Source organism: Schistocerca piceifrons, chromosome 3 (assembly GCF_021461385.2).
Source record: "Schistocerca piceifrons isolate TAMUIC-IGC-003096 chromosome 3, iqSchPice1.1, whole genome shotgun sequence".
Classification (NCBI taxonomy): domain Eukaryota; kingdom Metazoa; phylum Arthropoda; class Insecta; order Orthoptera; family Acrididae; genus Schistocerca; species Schistocerca piceifrons.
Genome location: NC_060140.1, coordinates 268,285,720 through 268,310,912, shown reverse-complemented (window position 1 = coordinate 268,310,912; position 25,193 = coordinate 268,285,720). Strand labels below are relative to the sequence as shown.

The 25,193-nt window shown below is 41.3% G+C and overlaps 1 protein-coding gene across 1 annotated transcript in view; it reads right to left on the bottom strand.

The window, feature by feature from the left end:
* LOC124789816 overlaps window positions 1–25,193 on the bottom strand; it is a 141,057-nt gene that overhangs the window by 45,966 nt on the left and 69,898 nt on the right. The window contains exon 3 of the mRNA XM_047257298.1: window positions 12,345–12,621. Within this exon, the coding sequence (XP_047113254.1) occupies window positions 12,345–12,621 (277 nt within the window). The remainder of the gene's footprint in view (window positions 1–12,344; window positions 12,622–25,193) is intronic.

Below are 25,193 nucleotides of genomic sequence, written 5' to 3'. Positions count from 1 at the left end.
TCCCTGTCCATATTTGTGGCCACATGGTCAATTACTGATGCAGGCATTATAGTAACCCTTGTTGCACTATTGACCAATAGGGACATGCCAAAACTTCGAAGGATGTTTATGAAGGTGCTGCTGGATTCATTTATGATGTTAATGTCCCCATGCAGAATTATGTTGACCTTTGTACTTGAGACTTTATCTAGAACTTCTGTTAATTTATTGAAAAATGTGTCCACACTACCACTGGGAGATCTATACACACACAAAATGATTAATTTCTTGGTGATATCAAGCCCTGTTAAATCAATAGCTGATATTTCAAAGTGTTTGTCTTCGCTTACTGTACTAAGGTCATGTCTTGATTTTAACTGTGTTCCTTTTCTGATATAAATGCATGATCCTCCACCCCTTGAAGTAGTTCAACAGTAAGAGTTTGCCTTTTCATACAATTATGCTGGATTTCTGTGTCTCCACACCAGTGCTCAATAATACAAACTACTGAGCAGTTCAAAGATTGGAGCTCCACTTCTAATAGTTGTATTTTATTTTAGGCAGGGGAACCTGTTGTCTGGATTTATCCCAAAAAAAAAGACCTACTTTTCCTACCTATGACGACAAGTATTTAACCATGTGTGGCCCGAGATCCACCCCCTATACTTTCATGAATCCGCTGTACCAATCTTCCCTTCCCAGTCCTGTTTAGGTGTAGGCCATGCCTAGTGAAACGCCATCTGTTGATAGCCCCGATGGGCACAAGAGAAACATGAGCAAAGTTGTCTATCCTCAGAGCCATCTTTAACCCCACATTGATTCACCTCACAGTTCCATCAAGGTGTGGTCAATCATGACGTCTGAACAGCTCAACAAAGTGTACGTTGGTGCCATGAGTCAGGGAAGCTATCTTATCCAGGTCACCAACTATGTCATATGCCCCATCTCTGTCCAAACTGTTTCCTGCCCCATCCACTATCACTAAATGGTCCTCTTTTGTAAAGTCCTTACATAAAGACACTAGGTCCTCTATCACATGACTTAGTTCTGAATTTGGCTTGAAGATACTGGTGGCCTGATACGCTGCCCCTAAACTTTCACCGAGCGAGGTGGCTCAGTGGTTAGCACACTGGACTCGCATTCGGGAGGACAACGGTTCAATCCTGCGTCCGGACATTCTGATTTAGGTTTTCCGTGATTTCCCTAAATCACTCCAGGCAAATGCTGGGATGGTTCCTTTGAAAGGGCACGGCTGACTTCCTTCCCCGTCCTTCCCTAATCCAATGAGACCGATGACCTCGCTGTTAGGTCTCTTCCTCCACACAACCCAACCCAACCTAAACTTTCCTGTAACTGCGGGCCTACACCTCACCCATGGCTACTACCCAGCAACAGCACTTTCTTCTTCCTAAGACATTGTACATTCCTAAGCTTCTTGGCCTCAGTTGAAGTGTGCTGCACATTTCCTGCTCCTCGTTCTACCTGAGGCTCTTCTCCACTTAACTCTGGCAGGGTAGATACCTGTTTTTGGTGTTGATGATAAAACTGTCAGATTGCATTCTCTTTCTTCCTGTCCTCCTACCAGCTGCCAGTTCCCAACCACCCTCCTCCCCCCTGTTGCCCTTGATCCTTAAAGAGTTCCTTCCTTGCTTCCTCTAACTGTGCCTGAAGGGCACTCCTAACATTCTCCCCTCTGCATACCCCCCCAGTGAAAATATTTCCTACAAGATTGGCAACAAATCCCTCTACTCACTACCATATAACAGCTCCCACATTTCTCACTCATGGTCAGCTTCGAAAGAATAATTAAGTTTAAAGAATGTTTTAAATTTGTCAAGGATGCGAGATTGGCAGTGTGTACACAAAAAATGACACAAAGGCCTTATGTGCGGTAGAAGATTGAAATTGGTCATCTAACAATAAAAAGTTAACAACTTCAATTTGACAATGACTGTGTTTACTAAATAAGTTACACTATTAATAAGTCACTGTTGAAAAATTTAAATTATAGCAATCATTCTTCCCATACTCCACATGTGAATGTACCAAGAAGAAGCCCTAATGTGTGGTATAATAGGTAGTACCATATTCCATGCATTTCACATGCTTCAGTGAAATCTTCTTAGTTTACAAAAAGATTTGGGGGGAAAAAAAGAAATACTCGGTCTTTCGATAGCTGCCTCCATCTTCCTCATCAAGAATTAAAATCTTATAGAAGGTTCCAGACACTGCTATGGCACATACACAAGTGGAACACCATGCCAGTCCTGGCAGTCAGTGAGTTTACCTCCTGATGATGATGGCAGAGACAGCTATCAAAAGCTTGAATATTTTATTTAAAGTGGCATAGCTATAAACTGAGAAGATTTTATTGATGCACTTACTGTATGCTGCTTGCAGAGGCAACACATATTTGTCAACAGCTTAACTGTTTGGGTAGGGAACATGCATGTTAAAACATCATATACTCACTCCTGAAACCATTCTAAAGTACTATCTTGTCACCCAATTAACTAATTCATTCCTTGTGTTCTATATATTCCATGATGAAGGAGAACATTCAGAGATGAGTTGACATGTCAAGCTAACCATTAACAAATTGAATCATCTACTAGAAATGGTACTAATAATTGTTAAAATGGTATAAACAGTTTGTTGTTGCTCAAGCTAAGTTTATTATCACAAAATGAGCAGAAAAGCCATTATTGTGAAAAAAGCTTTAGTCTCCTACTGGTGGGTTAATTTCTCCATGACCATATTGACATTTATCACGGAACATTAGCTACCGGTGTTGTGGTAAAATAGAGGCCAGTTTATAATGAGTATTGTTGCCTGTCCTGTAGCTGCCAGAAATACTCAATTCTTGAATCTACATCGATGATTTGTGGGGTGACTGGTTAATAAAGTATGTTTTTAATTTTATTTTGAATTTATAATGTTCTTAATCTCAGAGTGATCATAATAAAACCAAACTTTTTGTAGTTTGAAATTAGAGAACAGTCTCTTGACTTTAAAAATATAATGTTAATATGTGTAATATGTGTATGTTAATGTGTTCTTCCTTTGCTTCACAATAGTATAATTTCAGAGCAGGTCCCTGTGCCACATACATACAGTGACAACTGAGAATTATAGTCCTCATTTAGTTAACCATTTAGAAAGGAGACATCTGCAACCAGTTCTTGTATAATTGATTGGGTAAAGTTTTCACAGAAGGTAGCATTCCAGTATCTCACTGTTCAGTGATAAAGTGCCAGACCTGGTAATTATTACACCATTGAAGAATTGCCCATCTGCCACAAATTCGTATCCATGTGAAGTATTAATGAAGAAAATGCAAACGATGTCTTGAACATCACAGAGCTATGGTGGGAATTGTCTCAGCCTTAACTTCATGTTCAACTGAAATTAATCTTCCAGCCATTCATGGGTGTTGATCATTTTAATATGGAACCTGATATATGGCATGATGTGCTATTCCTTGCATAACAGAGGTGTCAGATACAAATCAGGTACCAGGAAAAATTCTATTATCAACCAGTTTCTACTTAAACGTATAATAAAGTGAGATAAAATTTGCAGATATGAAAGTAACTCCAAAGTTTATCTTCAGTATGTATGACACATCTGCTACTACTCATAATCCACAAAGTGAGTCACATCAACAGTTAATCATTGAAAATATCAAAAAATGGTTTTTGAAAAGTAGCAGTTTGTAAAGAGACAGAAACAGGGCTGTATGGGCAATGCTTATAAATTTCATCTACCAAAATGTTAAGAAATTACAGTTTAAATCAAACAATGCAAAACCCGGGATGGAATAATGACAATATGGGAACATTTCATGTCTCCTTTTCTTGGAGGACACTAGCTTCATATCATGTGAACCATAGCCATTCCTTCTAGACATGTACTTCAGATGATTAATTTTGGAATCCAAGTCGTTCTTGTCAGAAACAGTTTTTGCTCTGTGTACCAATGTATTTACAAGGGGCTGGATGATGAAAACTCTGGGTCCTAAGATGTAAATCTGTGTGCTTCAACTTGTGGTGCACGGAGTGGCTGAGATGTCCATTTGATTTTAGCTGGAGCAAAACATCTAAAAATGCCAGACTTCATTCTTTCTCAGTCTCGACAGTGGGCTGGATGTTTGAGTGCATGTTTTTCACATGTTCAAGGAAGTGCTCAAGAGCTTTATTTCATCATTATGTTGATGACATGTTCATACGTCCAAGGAAGTGCTCAAGAGCTTTATTTTATTTTTATGTTGATGACATGTTTATGGTCTGGCCACATGGCACAGAAGCTCTTGAACATTTCCTTGAATGTTTGAACAGAATGCACCCAAATATCCAGTTCACTGCCAAGACAGAGAAAGAAGGAAGTCTGTCATAAGTCTGTCATTTTGAGATGTTTTGGTCCATCAAAAGTTAGATGGATGTGTCAGCCACTCAGTGCACCATAAGCTGATGCACACTGGTTTATATCTTAGTGCCCTGTGTTTCCATCATCAAGCCCAGAAGAGAGCAGTTTTAAACACATTGGTACACAGAGCAAAAACTGTTTTGTATGGGGACCACTTGAATTCCAAAATTAATCATCTGAAGGAATGGCTATGTTTCATGTGGTATGAAGTCAACATTTTCCAAGAAAAGGAAACTTGAAAATGTCAAACATTCACATGATGAGCTAACAATTGTATTCCTTCCTTTCTGTAGCATTACATACAGCAAAATACGCAGAGTCCTTGGAAGATGAGGTATAAGACCTATTTCCAACCTCCCAAGAAGATAAAAGCGGCATTGTGTCCTATTAAGGACAGTCTTGGCCTGAGAATCCCTGGGCTTTATAACATTCCTTGCGAGGGTACTGTCCTGGCCTCAGGATCTCTAGGATTATAATATCCATTGTGAGGGTGGAAGCAATTGCATTGATAAGTCCATCTGCACAATTTCTGACTGCTGTGCAGAACATCAACAGCATATTAGAAATTGTGAACTGGAGAAATCTGTAGTTGCTGAGCACAGCATTACAAACAGACACAAAATACTGTCTAACAAAACAAAGGTTTTGTACTGGGCTCCTACATACTGGTATTCTGTAATTACAGAGACTGTAGATGTAAGAATGTGCAAGAAGACCTTCAAACATGATAGCTGATATAATCTGAGTGGTGCATGGAAATGAGCACTTGAGGCAGACAAATTTGTCACAATGTTTGTGCTACAACAGGAGAGGTGGTGCCACCAGCACAGATATTGACAGTATCTATGACAGCATTATGTAATTACCAACCAATCAGAAACTGTCTATGGGCTGTTGTAAGGCCACTAAAAGAGCAGTTTTGACTACCAGTTGGTCTTGACAAAGATGATACAGGTAATCATCAAAAGTTCAATGTTCTACCGTGAACTGACAGGGCAAGAAGTCCAAGAATGTTCTATACAACTGTACCATTATGAAAGACTTAAGTCTCAATCTTTAACATGATTTGGAAGATAGTGGGTTGCATCAAATAATATAACTTTGACACTGAAGCCTCTGTAAATGGTTGTTGTTGTTGTTGTGGTCTTCAGTCCTGAGACTGGTTTGATGCAGCTCTCCATGCTACTCTATCCTGTGCAAGCTTCTTCATCTCCCAGTACTTACTGCAACCTACATCCTTCTGAATCTGCTTAGTGTATTCATCTCTTGGTCTCCCTCTACGATTTTTACCCTCCACGCTGCCCTCCAATACTAAATTGGTGATCCCTTGATGCCTCAGAACATGTCCTACCAACCGATCCCTTCTTCTGGTCAAGTTGTGCCACAAACTTCTCTTCTCCCCAATCCTATTCAATACTTCCTCACTAGTTATGTGATCTACCCATCTAATCTTCAGCATTCTTCTGTAGCACCACATTTCGAAAGCTTCTATTCTCTTCTTGTCCAAAATACTTATCGTCCACGTTTCACTTCCATACATGGCTACACTCCATACGAATACTTTCAGAAATGACTTCCTGACACTTAAATCGATACTGGATGTTAACAAATTTCTCTTCTTCAGAAACGCTTTCCTTGCCATTGCCAGCCTACATTTTATATCCTCTCTACTTCGACCATCATCAGTTATTTTGCTCCCCAAATAGCAAAACTCCTTTACTACTTTAAGTGTCTCATTTCCTAATCTAATTCCCTCAGCATCACCCGACTTAATTAGACTACATTCCATTATCCTTGTTTTGCTTTTGTTGATGTTCATCTTATATCCTCCTTTCAAGACACTGTCCATTCCATTCAACTGCTCTTCCAAGTCCTTTGCTGTCTCTGACAGAATTACAATGTCATCGGCGAACCTCAAAGTTTTTATTTCTTCTCCATGAATTTTAATACCTACTCCAAATTTTTCTTTTGTTTCCTTTACTGCTTGCTCAATATACAGATTGAACAACATCGGGGAGAGGCTACAACCCTGTCTTACTCCCTTCCCAACCACTGCTTCTCTTTCATGTCCCTCAACGCTTATAACTGCCATCTGGTTTCTGTACAAATTGTAAATACCCATTCGCTCCCTGTATTTTACCCCTGCCACCTTTAGAATTTGAAAGAGAGTATTCCAGTCAACATTGTCAAAAGCTTTCTCTAAGTCTACAAATGCTAGAAACGTAGGTTTGCCTTTCCTTAATCTTTCTTCTAAGATAAGTCGTAAGGTCAGTACTGCCTCATGTGTTCCAGTGTTTCTACGGAATCCAAACTGATCTTCCCCGAGGTTGGCTTCTACTAATTTTTCCATTTGTCTGTAAAGAATTCGTGTTAGTATTTTGCAGCTGTGACTTATTAAACTGATAGTTCGGTAATTTTCACATCTGTCAACACCTGCTTCCTTTGGGATTGGAATTATTATATTCTTCTTGAAGTCTGAGGGTATTTCGCCTGTTTCATACATCTTGCTCACCAGATGGTAGAGTTTTGTCAGGACTGGTCTCCCAAGGCAGTCAGTAGTTCCAATGGAATGTTGTCTACTCCGGGGGCCTTGTTTTGACTCAGGTCTTTCAGTGCTCTGTCAAACTCTTCACGCAGTATCATATCTCCCATTTCATCTTCATCTACATCCTCTTCCATTTCCATAATATTGTCCTCAAGTACATCGCCCTTGTATAGGCCCTCTATATACTCCTTCCACTTTTCTGCTTTCCCTTCTTTGCTTAGAACTGGGTTTCCATCTGAGCTCTTGATATTCATACAAGTCGTTCTCTTATCTCCAAAGGTCTCTTTAATTTTCCTGTAGGCAGTATCTATCTTACCCCTAATGAGATAGGCCTCTACATCCTTACATTTGTCCTCTAGCCAACCCTGCTTAGCCATTTTGCACTTCCTGTCGATCTCATTTTTGAGACGTTTGTATTCCTTTTTGCCTGCTTCATTTACTGCATTTTTATATTTTCTCCTTTCATCAATTAAATTCAATATTTCTTCTGTTACCCAAGGATTTCTACTAGCCCTCGTCTTTTTACCTACTTGATCCTCTGCTGCCTTCACTACTTCATCCCTCAAAGCTACCCATTCTTCTTCTACTGTATTTCTTTCCCCCATTTCTGTCAATTGTTCCCTTATGCTCTCCCTGAATCTCTGTACAACCTCCGGTTCTTTCAGTTTATCCAGGTCCCATCTCCTTAAATTCCCACCTTTTTGCAGTTTCTTCAGTTTTAATCTACAGTTCATAACCAATAGATTGTGGTCAGAGTCCACATCTGCCCCTGGAAATGTCTTAAAATTTAAAACCTGGTTCCTAAATCTCTGTCGTACCATTATATAATCTATCTGATACCTTTTAGTATCTCCAGGGTTCTTCCATGTATACAACCATCTTTCATGATTCTTAAACCAAGTGTTAGCTATGATTATGTTGTGCTCTGTGCAAAATTCTACCAGGCGGCTTCCTCTTTCATTTCGTAGCCCCAATCCATATTCACCTACTAAGTTTCCTTCTCTCCCTTTTCCTACACTCGAATTCCAGTCACCCATGACTATTAAATTTTCGTCTCCCTTCACAATCTGAATAATTTCTTTTATTTCATCATACATTTCTTCAATTTCTTCGTCATCTGCAGAGCTAGTTGGCATATAAACTAGTACTACTGTAGTAGGTGTGGGCTTCGTGTCTATCTTGGCCACAATAATGCTTTCACTATGCTGTTTGTAGTAGCTTACCTGCATTCCTATTTTCCTATTCATTATTAAACCTACTCCCGCATTACCCCTATTTGATTTTGTGTTTATAACCCTGTAGTCACCTGACCAGAAGCCTTGTTCCTCCTGCCACCGAACTTCACTAATTCCCACTATATCTAACTTCAATCTATTCATTTCCCTTTTTAAATTTTCTAACCTACCTGCCCGTTTTTAAATTTTCTAACCTACCTGCCCGGTTAAGGGATCTGACATTCCACGTTCCGATCCGTAGAATGCCAGTTTTCTTTCTCCTTTAACGACATCCTCTTGAGTAGTCCCCGCCCGGAGATCCGAATAGGGGACTATTTTACCTCCAGAATATTTTACCCAAGAGGACGCCATCATCATTTAATCATACAGTAAAGCTGCATGCCCTCGGGAAAAATTACGGCTGTAGCTTCCCCTTGTTTTCAGCCGTTCACAGTACCAGCACAGCAAGGCCATTTTGGTTATTGTTACAAGGCCAGATCAGTCAATCATCCAGACTGTTGCCCTTGCAACTACTGAAAAGGCTGCTGCCCCTCTTCAGGAACCACACGTTTGTCTGGCCTCTCAACAGATACCCCTCCGTTGTGGTTGCACGTACGGTATGGCTATCTGTATCGCTGAGGCACGCAAGCCTCCCCACCAACGGCAAGGTCCATGGTTCCTGGGGGGGGGCTGTAAATGGTAATAATTAAAATAATTGAATAGTTTTGCAGCAATTTGCATATATCAAAAACAAGTGTTCAGAATCAATACTTTATGAAATTTTGTATAAAAAGAAAATGCATACTGCCATTTGTTAAAAACCTTGCTTTGATTCTTGAAGACTTTTAGGAACATTTGAGATTAACTGATTAGGTGAACTATCATGCATACAGGATGTCCCAGGAAGAATGGTTGAGATTCAGGGATATGGCAGGAATGATCATTCTCTGGAAAAAAGTTTAGTAAACACAATCTCTAAAATGCATAGCTTAAGAGTTATGAGACTACTTCATCTTCAATACTGTGAAACAAGTCTCTTCTACTGCAAGCTCTTTGCTTTCCATATTTTGGGGGGTGGCAGTACTAAACAGCAGAAGTGGTGCGTTCACACACACACACACACACACACACACACATTCACACACACACACACACACACACACACACACACACCTATACCCCTACATGGTGCTGGCTGGGGGGCAGGGGGAGGGGGGGGGGGCATGCACTGAAGGTAGCATGGGGACATGAATTGAGAGAGGGTGACAGGATAAAGGGAGGGAAAACTGTTTGGCGAATGGTGCAGGGACAGTGGGTTACCTGAGACTGAGGCCAGGATGATTACAGGAGCAGAGGATGTGTTGTAAGGATAACTCCCATATGCATAGTTCAGAGAAGCTGGTAGTGGAGGGAAGGATCCAGATGGCCTAGATTGTGAAGCAGCCAATGCAGCTGAGCTAGTTGCACTCAGCTGCATGTTATGCCATCCAGTGGTCCACTTTGTTCTTGACAACTGTTTGGCAGTGGCCATTCATCCTGGTGGACAGCTTGTTGGTAGCCACATCAACATAAAAAGCTGTTCAGTGCTTGCAGCAGGACTGGTGTATGACATAGTTGCTTTCACAGATGGTCTGGCTCCTCATGGCTTGGGACAAGTCTGTGACAGGACTGAAGTAGGAGGTGTTGGCTGGACAAATATGATCCTTCTGGGAAGGGGTTGGGAGTGGAAGTGGGAGTGGAAATGGGAAGGTCTAGGTTCTGTAGGTTGGATGGGTGATGGAACACAACTGGAGGAACAATGGGTAGGATCTTAAGTAGGATGTCTCACATTTCAGGAAAGGATGAGAGATAATCAAAGCCCTGGCAAAGGATGTGGTTCAGTTGTTCTAGACCAGGGTGATACTGAGTGACAAGCAGGGTGGTCCTTTGCAACTGACTCCTAAGGGTGGTGGGAGGATTGGGGGTGTGTGAGGATACAGCATGGGAAATCTATTCATGGACTAGGTTTGGGGGAGTATTGCCTGCTTGCGAAGACCTTCGTGATGCCTGCAGTGTACCATACAAGGAGGTTTTCATCACTGCAGATATGTCATCCATGAGTGGCTAGGCTGTATGGGAGGGATTTTTTGGTAGGGAAGGGATGGCAGCTGTCAAAATGCAGGTACTGTTTCAATAGCTCCTTTAGAACATGGGCCATCTGGATCCTTCCCCCAACCACCAGCTTCTCTGAACTAAGTAAAGCAGTATTATCCTAACAACACATTCTCCGCTTCTGTATTTACCCTGGCCTCAGTCTCAGGTAACCTACCATCCCTGCTCTCTCTACCTGACAGTTTCCCCTTCTTCCATCCTATCAACTCCTCTCAATTCATGTCCCCACACCACTTTCAGCATGTACTGCCCCCCCACTGATCCCTACTGTCATGCATTACATACCAAGCCTATATACCTGCCAGCTCTCTCTCTCCCCCATTCATAGTCAGCAAACCAGCTACCTCACTTTGAGCTGCTAACCCCTCAGCTCCAGTCCCTCTCCCTGCCTCCCACCTCCTTCTCTCTCTTTACCCACCCAACCCAACACTTTGCCCCACCACAACCAGTCCACCTGCTGAAATACAACATTTCTCCAGCCAGCTCCATGTATGGGCATAAGGCACAGTGTGTGTGCGTGTGTACGTGTGTGTGTGTGTTTTACTTTAGTTCATCAAAGGATAAAGGATAAATCTGAAAGGCAGCAAGTTTTCTTTCTTTTATGTGTGTCTATTAGCATCTCAATACTTCTGCTTTTACGTGAATGGCCTCCTTCAATCCAAACATGTTTATATTCTACAAGAACTTTCATTTAACATTTACAGTCACTCTTCTACTGAAGAAGTGTTCATAGCTCTTTTGGTATGCAATATAGTGCCCATGTTTATCAGACATTTTTTATTTTGTTTTGGTCCATACTACATCCTTGCAAAATATGGAAAGCAGAGAGCTTGCAGCAGAAAAGATTTGTTTCATACTATTGAAAATGAAGAAGTGCTCATAACTCTTAAGGTATACATTTTAAAGCTTATGTTTACTAGACTTTTTTCCTTTGAATGATTTGTTCCTGTCGTATCCCTGAACATTGACCATTCCTCCAGGGACATCCCATATAAATAAGGTGGTAGGTAACATTAGCTGTCAAGCTGTTTGCAGGCAGAGCAATTATCTACATGGAAATCACAGTGCCTGAAAATTGTTGCAAAATGCAGGAAGACGTGCATGTTATCAATATATTTAGTGTTAAGCTGGCAGGTAATCCTCAATAGAATGAAATGTAATGTTACATATGTATTTAAGAGAAAGACCTGATATTGTTAGATTACAAGATCAGTGACCAACCACAGACAGCAGTCAGAAGAATTAAACAGCTGGTAGTATACCACTTGTGATTCACTGTGTAACAATAATACAAATCACTTCAAACTTGCAGAAAACTCACCTAAGTCATTATCTATTTATTTGTTTCATTCTTTGCACATCCATACACAATAAACATTGTATGGATGTTGCCTAAAAACTGTATTCCTGCAAGCCAGTGGTAGAGTATGAGTACATTGAAAAGCAGTATAAAGTTCAGGTCAGTTACACCGTACTTATATATGGAAAAATTATTGAAGTGGAAGTGCCATTCTAGCTCACAGCTCATAATTTTATCTGTATGAAAATCATAACCACCAAACTGCTTTTCATGGAACCTTTAGGTTCAGGTAGGACAAGCTGTCATAGTAGTACAACACTGGACGCTTTGAACATCCCTACAATACTGATCATACAAAGTGGCATCCTCAAGCACACACTATATTGCTTCCATTAATACCCATACCTCAAAGTAACAAGCATCTAGATTAAATACTCCTTAAATTTGCAGGTGATGTGAATGAACATGTAGTTCTTGCATAGTCATCTGACAACACACTTGAAATTTTACTTGTGAGGTAGTGTGTTTGTAATGCGGCCTTGTCCTAGCTAAGTTTCAGCACTCAAATTAATGCACCTTTTACCTGACTTAACAACTTTCGACTTTGGTAGTGGTCACTTTATATTTGTAGTAACTTTACTAAATCTGATAATGGACACTATATGAAGCCTGAAGATACAAGGAAAAGAAGCAGGTGTGATCAGAAACATCATATGGAATTCATGAGTACCTTAAATGTCGGATCTTATTTGGTGATGCCTTGGCTGCTGCCATAGCCACAGTATCCCCATCACTGCTGAGCGCAGCAACATCATCTCCAAGATCCTGAGCGAGTGCATGGAAGACAGACTTGGAGAGCCATGAGGCAAGGTGTGGATGACCTAGCTGGCGTAGGCGGCGAGACAATGGCTCCATTCCAGAGCGGCCTCGTGCCCCATGTCGTCCACTCCCAGAGTTCCAGCGCAGCAAGAGGTCTATGCAGTGGTCCGTCTGTGGAACCTGCCGCTCTGACAAAGCAGATGAAGTGATTCTCTGTCAAGTTCTGAATGTCAATGGGAATATATTTATTATGTTTACTTAGACTGAATGTAATCACTGTTATCTTTCTTTGGACTGCCTGTCATGATACGAAGGGAGGTAGTGAAGTGCCAAGATACTGTACTCACATTCAAGAGGATGGAAAGTCAAATCCTCATCTTACCATCCAGATTTAGACTTTCTACATCTACATCTACATTTATACTCTGCAAGCCACCCAACGGTGTGTGGCGGAGGGCACTTTACGTGCCACTGTCATTACCTACCTTTTCTGTTCCAGTCGCGTATCGTTCGCGGGAAGAACGACTGTCTGAAAGCCTCCGTGCGCGCTTGAATCTCTCTAATTTTACATTCGTGATCTCCTCAGGAGGTATAAGTAGGGGGAAGCAATACATTTGATACCTCATCCAGAAACACAACCTCTCGAAACCTGGTGAGCAAGCTACACCCCAATGCAGAGCGCCTCTCTTGCAGAGTCTGCCACTTGAGTTTGCTAAACATCTCCGTAATGCTATCACGGTTACCAAATAACCCTGTGACGAAACGTGCCGCTCTTCTTTGGATCTTCTCTATCTCCTCCGTCAACCCAATCTGGTACGGATCCCACACTGATGAGCAATACTCAAGTATAGGTAGAACGAGTGTTTTGTAAGCCACCTCCTTTGTTGATGGACTACATTTTCTAAGGACTCTCCCAATGAATCTCAACCTGGTACCCGACTTACCAATAATTAATTTTATATGATCATTCCACTTCAAATCATTCCACACGCATACTCCCAAATATTTTACAGAAGTAACTGCTACCAGTGTTTGTTCCGCTATCATATAATCATACAATAAAGGATCCTTCTTTCTATGTATTCGCAATACATTACATTTGTCTATGTTAAGGGTCAGTTGCCACTCCCTGCACCAAGTGCCTATCCACTGCAGATCTTCCTGCATTTTGCTACAATTTTCTAATGCTGCAACTTCTCTGTATACTACAGCATCATCCGCGAAATACCGCATGGAACTTCCGACACTATCTACTAGGTCATTTATATATATTGTGAAAAGCAAAGGTCCCATAACACTCCCCTGTGGCACGCCAGAGGTTACTTTAACGTCTGTAGACGTCTCTCCATTGATAACAACATGCTGTGTTCTATTTGCTAAAAACTCTTCAATCTAGCCACACAGCTGGTTTGATATTCCGTAGGCTCTTACTTTGTTTATCAGGCGACAGTGCGGAACTGTATCGAATGCCTTCCGGAAGTCAAGGAAAATAGCATCTACCTGGTGGCCTGTATCTAATATTTTCTGGGTCTCATCAACAAATAAAGCGAGTTGGGTCTCACAGGATCACTGTTTCCGGAATCCATGTTGATTCCTACAGAGTTTCCAAAAACGACATGATACTCGAGCAAAAAACATGTTCTAAAATTCTACAACAGATCAACATCAGAGATGTAGGTCTATAGTTTTGCGCATCTGCTCGACGACCCTTCTTGAATACTGGGACTACCTGTGCTCTTTTCCAATCATTTGGAACCTTCCGTTCCTCTAGAGACTTGCGGTACACGGCTGTTAGAAGGGGGGGCAAGTTCTTTCACGTACTCTGTGTAGAATCGAATTGGTATCCCGTCAGGACCAGTGGACTTTCCTCTGTTGAGTGATTCCAGTTGCTTTTCTATTCCTTGGACACTTATTTCGGTGTCAGCCATTTTTTCGTTCGTGCGAGGATTTAGAGAAGGAACTGCAGTGCGGTCTTCCTCTGTGAAACAGCTTTGGAAAAAGGTGTTTAGTATTTCAGCTTTACATGTGTCATCCTCTTTCAATGCCATCATCATCCCGGAGTGTCTGGATATGCTGTTTCGAGCCACTTACTGATTTAACGTAAGACCAGAACTTCCTAGGATTTTCTGTCAAGTCGGTACATAGAATTTTACTTTCGAATTCACTGAATGCTTCACACATAGCCCTCCTTATGCTAACTTTGACATCATTTAGCTTCTGTTTGTCTGGGAGATTTTGGCTGCGTTTAAATTTTGGGTGAAGCTCTCTTTGCTTTCGCAGTAGTTTCCTAACTTTGTTGTTGAACCACAGTGGGTTTTTCCCGTCCCTCACAGTTTTACTCAGCGTGTACCTGTCTAAAATGCATTTTATGATTGCCTTGAACTTTTTCCATAAACACTCAACATTGTCAGTGTCGGAACAAGAATTTTCGTTTTGATCTGTTAGGTAGTCTGAAATCTGCCTTCTATTACTCTTGCTAAACAGGTAAACCTTCCTCCCTTTTTTTATATTCCTATTAACTTCCATATTCAGGGATGCTGCAACGGCCTTATGATCACTGATTCCCTGTTCTGCACTTACAGAGTCGAAAAGTTCAGGTCTGTTTGTTAGGTCCAAGATGTTATCTCCACGAGTTGCTTCTCTGTGTAATTGCTCGAGGTGATTTTTGGATAGTGCACTCAGTATAACGTCACTCGATGCTCTGTCCCTACCACCTGTCCTAAACATCTGAGTGTCCCAGTCTATATCTGGTAAATTGAAATCTCCACCTAAGACTATAACATGCTGACAAAATTTATGTGAAATGTATTTCAAATTTTCTCTCAGTTGTTCTGCCATTAATGCTGCTGAGTCGGGAGGTCGGTAAAAGGAGCCAATTATTAACCTAGCTCGGTTGTTGAGTGTAACCTCCACCCATAATAATTCACAGGAACTATCCACTTCTACTTCATCATCATCAGTTATCTGCTATATTAGCAGGTCCTTTGCCTCTCCATTTTCTACGATCCATTGCTTCCTTCTTAAGGCTGCTGTATGTTGTACCGTCCATCATGTCATCCAGTATCTGGAATCTCTTCCTTCCTCGCTTCCTTTTCCCTTCTACATAACCTTCTAAAACTGTTTTTATCAGTCCGTCATTCTTTCTTAATATATGCCCAATCCAATTTCTTTTTCTTCTCTTTATTACATCTAGTAACTGCCTTTTCTCTCCCACTCTTCTCAGTACCTCTTCATTTTTTACTCTGTCCATCCAACTTATTCCTTCCATCTACTTCACTACAGGATAAACTACTACTAACAGCGACAAACACGCCACCACCGGTTGCATGCAATCTATCCTTTCTAAACACCGTCTGTGCCTTTGTAAAAATTTCAGCAGAATTTATCTCTGGCTTCAGCCAGCTTTCTGTACCTAGAATGATTTCAGCTTCGGTGCTTTCTATCAGCGATTGAAGTTCCGGTATTTTACCACTTTCTGTGGTCTTACTAAATTTATTAATGTACGAGGGCAGTTCAATAAGTAATGCAACACTTTTTTTTTCTCGGCCAATTTTGGTTGCAAAAACCGGAAATTTCTTGTGGAATATTTTCAAACATTCCCGCTTCGTCTCGCATAGTTTCATTGACTTCCGACAGGTGGCAGCGCTGTACGGAGCTGTTAAAATGGCGTCTGTAACGGATGTGCGTTGCAAACAACGGGCAGTGATCGAGTTTCTTTTGGCGAAAAACCAGGCCATCTCAGATATTCATAGGTGCTTGCAGAATGTCTACGGTGATCTGGCAGTGGACAAAAGCACGGTGAGTCGTTGGGCAAAGCGTGTTTCATCATCGCCGCAAGGTCAAGTAAGACTGTCTGATCTCCCGCGTGCGGGCCGGCCGTGCACAGCTGTGACTCCTGCAATGGCGGAGCGTGCGAACACACTCGTTCGAGATGATCGACGGATCACCATCAAACAACTCAGTGCTCAACTTGACATCTCTGTTGGTAGTGCTGTCACAATTGTTCACCAATTGGGATATTCAAAGGTTTGTTCCCGCTGGGTCCCTCGTTGTCTAACCGAACACCATAAAGAGCAAAGGAGAACCATTTGTGCGGAATTGCTTGCTCGTCATGTGGCTGGGGGTGACAATTTCTTGTCAAAGATTGTTACAGGCGATGAAACATGGGTTCGTCACTTCGAACCTGAAACAAAACGGCAATCAAAGGAGTGGCGCCACACCCACTCCCCTACCAAGAAAAAGTTTAAAGCCATACCCTCAGCCGGTAAAGTCATGGTTACAGTCTTCTGGGACGCTGAAGGGGTTATTCTGTTCGATGTCCTTCCCCATGGTCAAACGATCAACTCTGATGTGTATTGTGCTACTCTTCAGAAATTGAAGAAACGACTTCAGCGTGTTCGTAGGCACAAAAATCTGAACGAACTTCTCCTTCTTCATGACAATGCAAGACTTCACACAATTCTTCGCACCCGAGAGGAGCTCACAAAACTTCAGTGGACTGTTCTTCCTCATGCACCCTACAGCCCCGATCTCGCACCGTCGGATTTCCATATGTTTGGCCCAATGAAGGACGCAATCCGTGGGAGGCACTACGCGGATGATGAAGAAGTTATTGATGCAGTACGACGTTGGCTCCGACATCGACCAGTGGAATGGTACCGTGCAGGCATACAGGCCCTCATTTCAAGGTGGCGTAAGGCCGTAGCATTGAAAGGAGATTACGTTGAAAAATAGTGTTGTGTAGCTAAAAGATTGGGGAATAACCTGGTGTATTTCAACGCTGAATAAAACAACCCCTGTTTCAGAAAAAAAAATGTGTTGCATTACTTATTGAACTGTCCTCGTAAATGCTGCAGTAATTCTTTTTAAATGGACACAGACAATTTTCTTCCCTGTCCTTTCCCAACCTGAGCTTGTGTTCCATCTCAAATGAGCTCAATAAGGCCTTAGAAGAAAAAAGGATGAGCTTACTGATTATTGGCTACACTAAGTGAAAGCTGCTTTATAATTAGAACAGTTTACAAATTGTTAAATGAGAACATTTTGTTATATGTGTATATACATATGAAAATAAGTGGGATCACCTAAATTTTAAATTATATTAATATCCTGTTGTGTTTTCTAATATCTCATAAAACAGCATCAACCTATTCAATGAAAGCCTCTAAATGTGCCAATAGCAGTAAAAGAAGGAAACAAAGCATAGCTTACATAAGTTCCTAGTAGCTTTTCATTCACTCTTTTACAAAAAAGGAGAGGAGAGATGCACTGCAACTGTATGTAACAGGTTTGTGTGGTTCAGTATGGCACCAAGTCAGGTCCTGCAGTGGTTAGCACACTTGACTTGCTGTTGAGAAGATGACAGCTCACATCTGAGTCTAAGCATTCAGATTCAGATTTTCCATGATTTTCCTAAATTGCTCCTGGCAAATTCTAGGATGGGTCTCTTGAAAGAGCGTGGCCAATTTCTTTACCCATCTTTGAAACAATCCTAGTTTGTGCTCCATCTCTTATGACTTGCTTGCAGTATGGAAAAAATGAAATGACATTGTCACATCAGGCTATTAACAAACAAATCCACCAAAAATAAATGCTAAATATATCTATTTAAGAAAGCAGATAAAAATTTACTTGATGGCTTCCTATGAGACAGTCTCCATTTCTTCCAAACTAACAATGTAAGTGTAGAGCAGATGTGGCTTAAATTCAAAGAAATAGTATTGATGGAATTTGAGAGATTCATACCAAGTAAATTAATAAGAGATAGAAAATATCCCCCATGGTATACAAAACAGCTCAGGACACAGTTGTAGAAGCACTAGGGAAAACATGCCAGATTTAAAAGAATGCAATAGCCCGAAGACTGGATATGTATTATGGAAGCTCAAATTCTAGCTTGGATTTCAGTGCAAGATGCTTTGAATAGTTTCCACAATGAAACCCTGTCTTGAGATCTGACAGACAATCCAAAGATATTCTGGTAAAGTTTAAAGTACACCAGAGGCAACAAAAAACAATACCTTTACTGTGTGATAGCAATAGTAATGTTACCTATGACAGTGCCATTAAATTGGAGTTACCAAGCACTATTTTCTGATATTCCTTTCCTTCGCCAAAGAAGATGCAGTATATATTCCAGAATTAAAACCAAGAACAAATGCCAAAAAGATTAACTTAGAAGGAGATTCCCTTGGCATAACAACACAACTTAAGTTACCCATTAAAGGCAAGTCTTCCAGTCCAGATTGTATGCCAATTAGGTTACTTTCAGAGTATGCTGATGTAATAGCTCCATAATATTTAACAATGGTATACAACTGCATGCTTGAAAAAAGGACTGGAAATTTGCAAGATCACAGCAATATGTAAGATAGGAAATAGGAGTAATCTGCTGAATTACTCGTATAGACCCACATCAGTGACATCAGTTTACAGTAAGATTTCTGAATGTATACTGTGCTCTTGAATATTATGAAACACATTGAGAAAAATGATCTATTATCAAAAAGTCAGCATGGATTCAGAAGATATCATTTTTGTGAAACCCAAATGGTCTTTTATTCACCACAGTAATGAATGCTATCAACAGGGAATCTCAAGTTAATCTAATATCCCTAGATTTCCAGAAGTCTTTTGACTCCATTTGTGACATGTGGCTTCTAATCAAATTGTATGCCTACAAAGAATAATCTCAGTTGTGCAAAAGGCCATAGTTCATAGTAACTGATGGACAGTCATCAAGTGAAACAGAAGTGATACCTACATTCTCCAATGAAGTGTTATAGGCCCTCTGCTGTTTCTAGTCTGTATAAATCTATGGTGTATTAATTTTTAACAGTAACTGATAACATGAGAAAAAACATTGTGAGCTGAACATATGACACTGATTTACAGATTTTAAACCCAGAGTCATCCAGTGCCCTCACTGCATATGTAAAGAAACACAGTGAGTGCAGTGCTGTAAACAAGAACTTGTGGTAGAAGTCTGCAAAAGCAGCACCACATCCCATTGACAATGCTGCAACAGCATAAACACATAATGGCTCCAGTTGAACCTTTTTACAGAGTGTCTGTAAAAGTTTTTTCTCCCATTGACAATCAACCATGCTCATTCACTAGTTTATATTACAAATGGGGAAACCTGTGCTCAGATTGGTTCTCCACCTCTTGAGCCAACATCACAAAAGCTACAGTCCAACAGCAAGGACTGCACACTTTTGCAGGGTAAATGCACAGTAGTGGCATTGTTCATAAAAGTTAACCAGCCGACTACTTTCTTAGCTGTGCCATCATGGCAAGCACAAAACATGTTTTTGGGATGGATGCATTTTCTTCTTCTGGTTTTAAAACAATAGATGGCATCAACAGTGTCTCAACAGGTATACCATTCGATTATTACTATTCACTGTGCACTGAATACTCACATCTACTTTCACCAGGCTTAGAGCGTGCAAATTATTACGTAGCTCATATGAAGGTAAAGTCTTCTGTGCACCTCACTAGAGCTAGGGTCCGCCCCGGTAGCTGAGTGGTCAGCACGACAGACTGTCAGTCCAAAAGGCCTGGGTTCGATTCCCGGCTGGGTCGGAGATTTTCTCTGCTCAGGGACTGGGTGTTGTGTTGTTCTAATCATCATGATTTCATCCCCATCGATGCGCAAGTCGCCGAAGTGCCATCAAATCAAAAGACTTGCACCAGGCAAACGGTCTACCCGACGGGAGGCCCTCATCACACTAGAGCTAGACCAGTGCAGGTAGCATTGAGAGATGACATCAAATCTGAGTTAGGTTTTGTGATGCAAGAAGATGCCCTCACGTCCATCACATCCAGTCAGTGGGCAACACCATTGGAAGTGTTACCAAAACCAAATGGCTCCCTGCATTTCTGTTAGGACTTTAAATCAGCTATAAAAGTACAATCAGAGATTGTCTGTCTCATTCCACAGCCAGAAGAGTTCTTATCAAGACTATCAAGTGGACTATATTACTCTAAAACTGATCTATCATAAGTTTATTTACAATTGCCACCAGATGAATAGTCCCACCAATTAATGGTCATCAACACTCTATTTGAACTGTACAGATATAACAGGCTGCCTTTCAGAAATGCGTGTGCAACCAGCAATTTTCCAACAATCTCTGGAGCAGATGATTCAAAATATTCTGAACAGTCAGTTAGCTCAGCAGTATATTAGTTAGCAGTGCTACAAGAGAGCAACATCTTGCGAACATATGTCTATTGTACCAGACACAAAAAATATAGAATAAAATGCAACCTACAATACTCCAAATTCTTTAAGCATCGTCTATGTATTTAAAGGACCTTCAGTCATTTCACTGACATACGAAATGAATTTCCTGTGTGAATCTGTGATTATTGTGAATATTTTTTAACTAAAACCATCAAAATCAGTTATTATAATTTCTTTATTTTTTATGATGTTTTGGTTACTGCCATCATCAAATATCAGAAGAGTAGAACTTAAAAAGAAGGTTCTGTGTCAGAATAAATTATTATGCAAAATTTATTGCCAGATCCCATAATAATCTATGCAACAATGGCACTAAATATGAATGGTCACAGCAGACTCAGGAGGCTTTTCACAAGTTAAAAGATTATCTAAAGTCTGCTTCTTGTCTGGTGACCTATGATCCATCCTGTCATGGACATGTCTCAACATGGGATTTGAGCCATTCTTTCTCACATAAGTGATGATAGCCATGAGCAACCCATTGCATATACATCTAAAACACTCACTTCCATCCAGACAAATTACTCACAAATTGATTAAGAAGCACTGGCTATCATATTGGACATCAAAATATTCTTTACATTTCTTTATGGCACAAAATTTCATCTCATGATGGACCATAAACCATTAATATCATTTCAGAAACAAATGGCACAGTGTGTGCATTGTTGGACTCCCTTCCTCAGCAATTACAATTTTTCAATTCACTATTGGCTGACAGCACAACATGCTAATGCCAATGCTCTATCCAGATTACCTATGGGGTCAGATCTTACATGTAACTCTCAGAATACACTGTAATTCCACCTTACAAAACTAACTAAAAGAGTTTCCTGTCACTGCATCCACATTCACAAAGGAAACAGCTGAGCACTTTAACAGAAAAAAAGTTATGCGATACATCTGCCTAGGTTGGCCAGAAAGCCACTCTCCACAGTCCCTTCCAAATCTTTGCATATATTTTCCCCTAAACATCAGGATCCAGGTGGTACAACGAGAACTGATGCTGACATTGGATGATGACTGCCATGTACTCATCACATCATCAGCACGTCATAAACCTCCTCTATGCTGACCACTGAGTTATAACACACATGAAGGCACTCACAGGCGGCACAGCTACTGGCAAGGCCACTCCAGCAAGACCTATGTGTCAATCCAGTCAGCACCCCCACCACCCATATTTCAAGTTTCCTTACTTAATTCCAATGTCAGATATCACAGCAAAGAGACACAATAACTGCCTTGCAGAAAATACTCATCATTGGAGGTACCCCAGAAACAATCATTTCAGACATTGGTCTAATTTTCATCTTTATGTTTCAGGATTTCTGCTCTCAAAATGGCATAATACACATGACAGTGGTGCCATTACAATTGGTGAAGCTGAGCAATTCATCCACACCTTTAGTGTGTAGCCGCACACAAGGCCAGGGTCCTGATACAGTTCATGGTCTCCTACAGGACTTCACCAATACAGGCATTCAGTCTGATGAAAATGCTGCATGGCCACTGATGCCAGATCGTCTGGGGCCTACAATATGGATTGGCTGGACCCCGGACTATATGGATTGCTGTTTTGGTGTGTTCTGAAATTTATGACAATGGACTGGAATTGTGAACTTTCAAGTGATTAGAATTTATCCACATTTTCTGTGTGATGAAGAATGTTTATTCACTATGTAGCATCGTTACCTAGTCTTAAATGAAACATGTAAGAATTTATAACAAACCTCTTTGGAATATAGTGTTAGCTACTGCTAACCGGAAAGCACAGTGTGGAGACATTTAGGTTACAGCAATACACACTGGCAAAAATAAAAAAAAATAGTATACCATGTTAGAGGTCTCCAATTCACTCAAGACTTATTATTGCAACAGTGCATGTGGAATACATGAAATGATTACATTTACAGACCAATAGCATAAGAGGTTCTGAAGTACCAGGTATCAGCTCATGCTGAAACACCCATATTGGTACATTGGCGGCAATGCGGGCACTGAATCTAGCATCAGGTCACTCATACAGATGGTGAATACTGTCCTGGGATACATTATGCCACACCCGCTTGACCCGTTCATGTAGTTATGTGAGAGTTGTTGGTTGATGAGTCGCAAGAGTCACTTCCCACCCCATCATATTCCACACATGCTCGGAGACAAGTCTGGAGATCATTCTGGCCAGGGAAGTTGCTACACATCTTGCAGAGTGTGTTGAGTTTCACAGGGAATATGTGGGTGAGCATTATGTTGTTGGAATAAAACATCCCCTTTCAATTGCAAGAATGGCAAAAAAAAAGGGGTCAAACAAAATTCTGCCCACACCAAGCACTGGTTAGCATCCTCTCCAGAGATACCAAAGGTGAATGAGAATTGTAGGTTATCTCGCACCAGACCATAATGCCTGGGATGGGGCCAGTGTGTCATAAACATATGTACTCTACGAGACAGCACTCCCCAGTTCTATGTTGTACACACAAAAGATCATCACTTGCATGCTGGTAGAATCTGCTTTCATCGCTGAAGACCACAGCATACCAATCCATCTTCCAAGCGATCCTCTGATGGCATCAGTGGAGCGGTGCACATCAGTGCTGTGATGTGGGTGGAAGACAGGTTAGAGATGTGCATGCCCACAGTCCTGCTCTTATAACCGGTTCACAACAGGTCATTTTGACATGTCTGGGTTCACAAGCCCTCTTGTCTATGCTGTGGTAGCTGTACAATATGCCATTGATGCCCTTACAATATGATGATCCTGGTGGGTATCTGTGCTCTGTGGATGTCCAGATCCTTGTCTATGGGTATGAGAATGTTCATGTGTCTCCATGGCATGGTTGCCTGCTTGATTCCCACATTTGTTGCCTGCTTGATTCACATGTTTGCACTATACTCAGCCTTCTGGCTTTGAGCATTCCCTATTAAAGAGTAAACACAATGGCACTCTTGTAGCTATGCCACTTGCTATCTGTTGGTAGACAATGCTGAAACCATTATCAGTACACCTAATATCCCCCGGGTGGCATATGCCATCATTGGATTAAAATTGATATCATTCTTCCAGAAATACTATTTTTTTCTGGCAGTGTATATAGAAGAGGATTGCAAGATGGGTTAGCCACACTCATGCAAAAGCTGTACTGTACAGTGGTAATAGCCAGAGTGCACAAGATGGTGTCACTACACCAAGGCTGGAACCATGTTATAAGCTACATGACTGGTTGCCCGGCAAAGGTGCAACAAATGCACTTTGGAATGGTATAAATATGCAACAAATGCACACTGGAATGGTATAAATAAGTGTGAATTTTGAGACAGATTCATCTTGAGCACCACAGACTATCACAATCCAGGGCTATGCCAGACGATGAGATGGCTAGGTGCTGCCAGCTGCTCCCACGAGTTTCAGACTGGGTCAGGGAGCCACCTCCCACACTAAATCCATCCTGTGGGACTTGGTGCCACAGCACAGCAGACCTGCTGTCTGCACCTGCTGATGCCAGACTCCTGCTGGGAGGCAGGGGGTTGTGTCCCATGCATGGCAATCTTCCATTCTTCCCTCAGCATCAGGTTAAATGCGAACTGCACTTGGGACACCTGAGCATGGATTTTATCAACATATGGCAGATGCAACAAGAAGAAGTAGTACACCACTAATGTTGGGGCTTCATCTTAGGCTACTGATGGACCGCCAGCTTGCTGCCTGGCCTGATGTCAGAATCACGGGTCTTTGACGAGTGCACCATCCAGCTGAGCAGAGGTAAGCCATCCACTGACCATCGTTAGCCCACTGCACCATAGGGGGGCATGTCTGCCTCATATTGATGATGGAGAAATGTGGAATTGAAAATTGATACAAAGTATTTTTCTTGACCACCAGTCTATCACTGGGCCACACCGACCTGCTGCTCTGTCCTTTCCCCCCAAAGGGCCTCAAAAGAATGGTGCCAAAGGACTCAGCTCTTCCCCCATCCGAGGGCCAAAGCAGAGTGGTGTCAAAGGTTGCATCACCCTCAACAAGCTGGTGGCAGCAGCAGGACCTTCAAGCCTATGGCTGAGTTGTTTGGTGACAGCAGTGGTGTAGCAATGCCTACAACTGCCATCCACAGATCAGCAGATAAAAAAGATGACTTGACCATTGCAGGGGTGCAGTTTCATTGACACATGGTGGGGTGAGTGCATCTCTTTGCAGGGGTGCAGTTTCATTGACACATGGTGGGGTGAGTGCATCTCTTTCTTCTCCAGAAGTATATAAGCTGTGAACAATGAGCAATGATTTGCAAGCTGAAGCTAAATTAGTCATTGTTTTGATGCATAGCAATAATTACAGGCAGCAACTCAGACAAAAGTAATTAAGTTTAGTAGGAAGTAATGAGATAGTGATATGGTTAAGTGTTCTTCAAATTTGATTTTATTTTGTGCGTAACAGGGAATATGTCTCCGTTTTTAAGCATGTAAGGTAATGAGAAGTGTTGGAATAGTGGTATGATTAAGTGGTTTTTTTTTCCC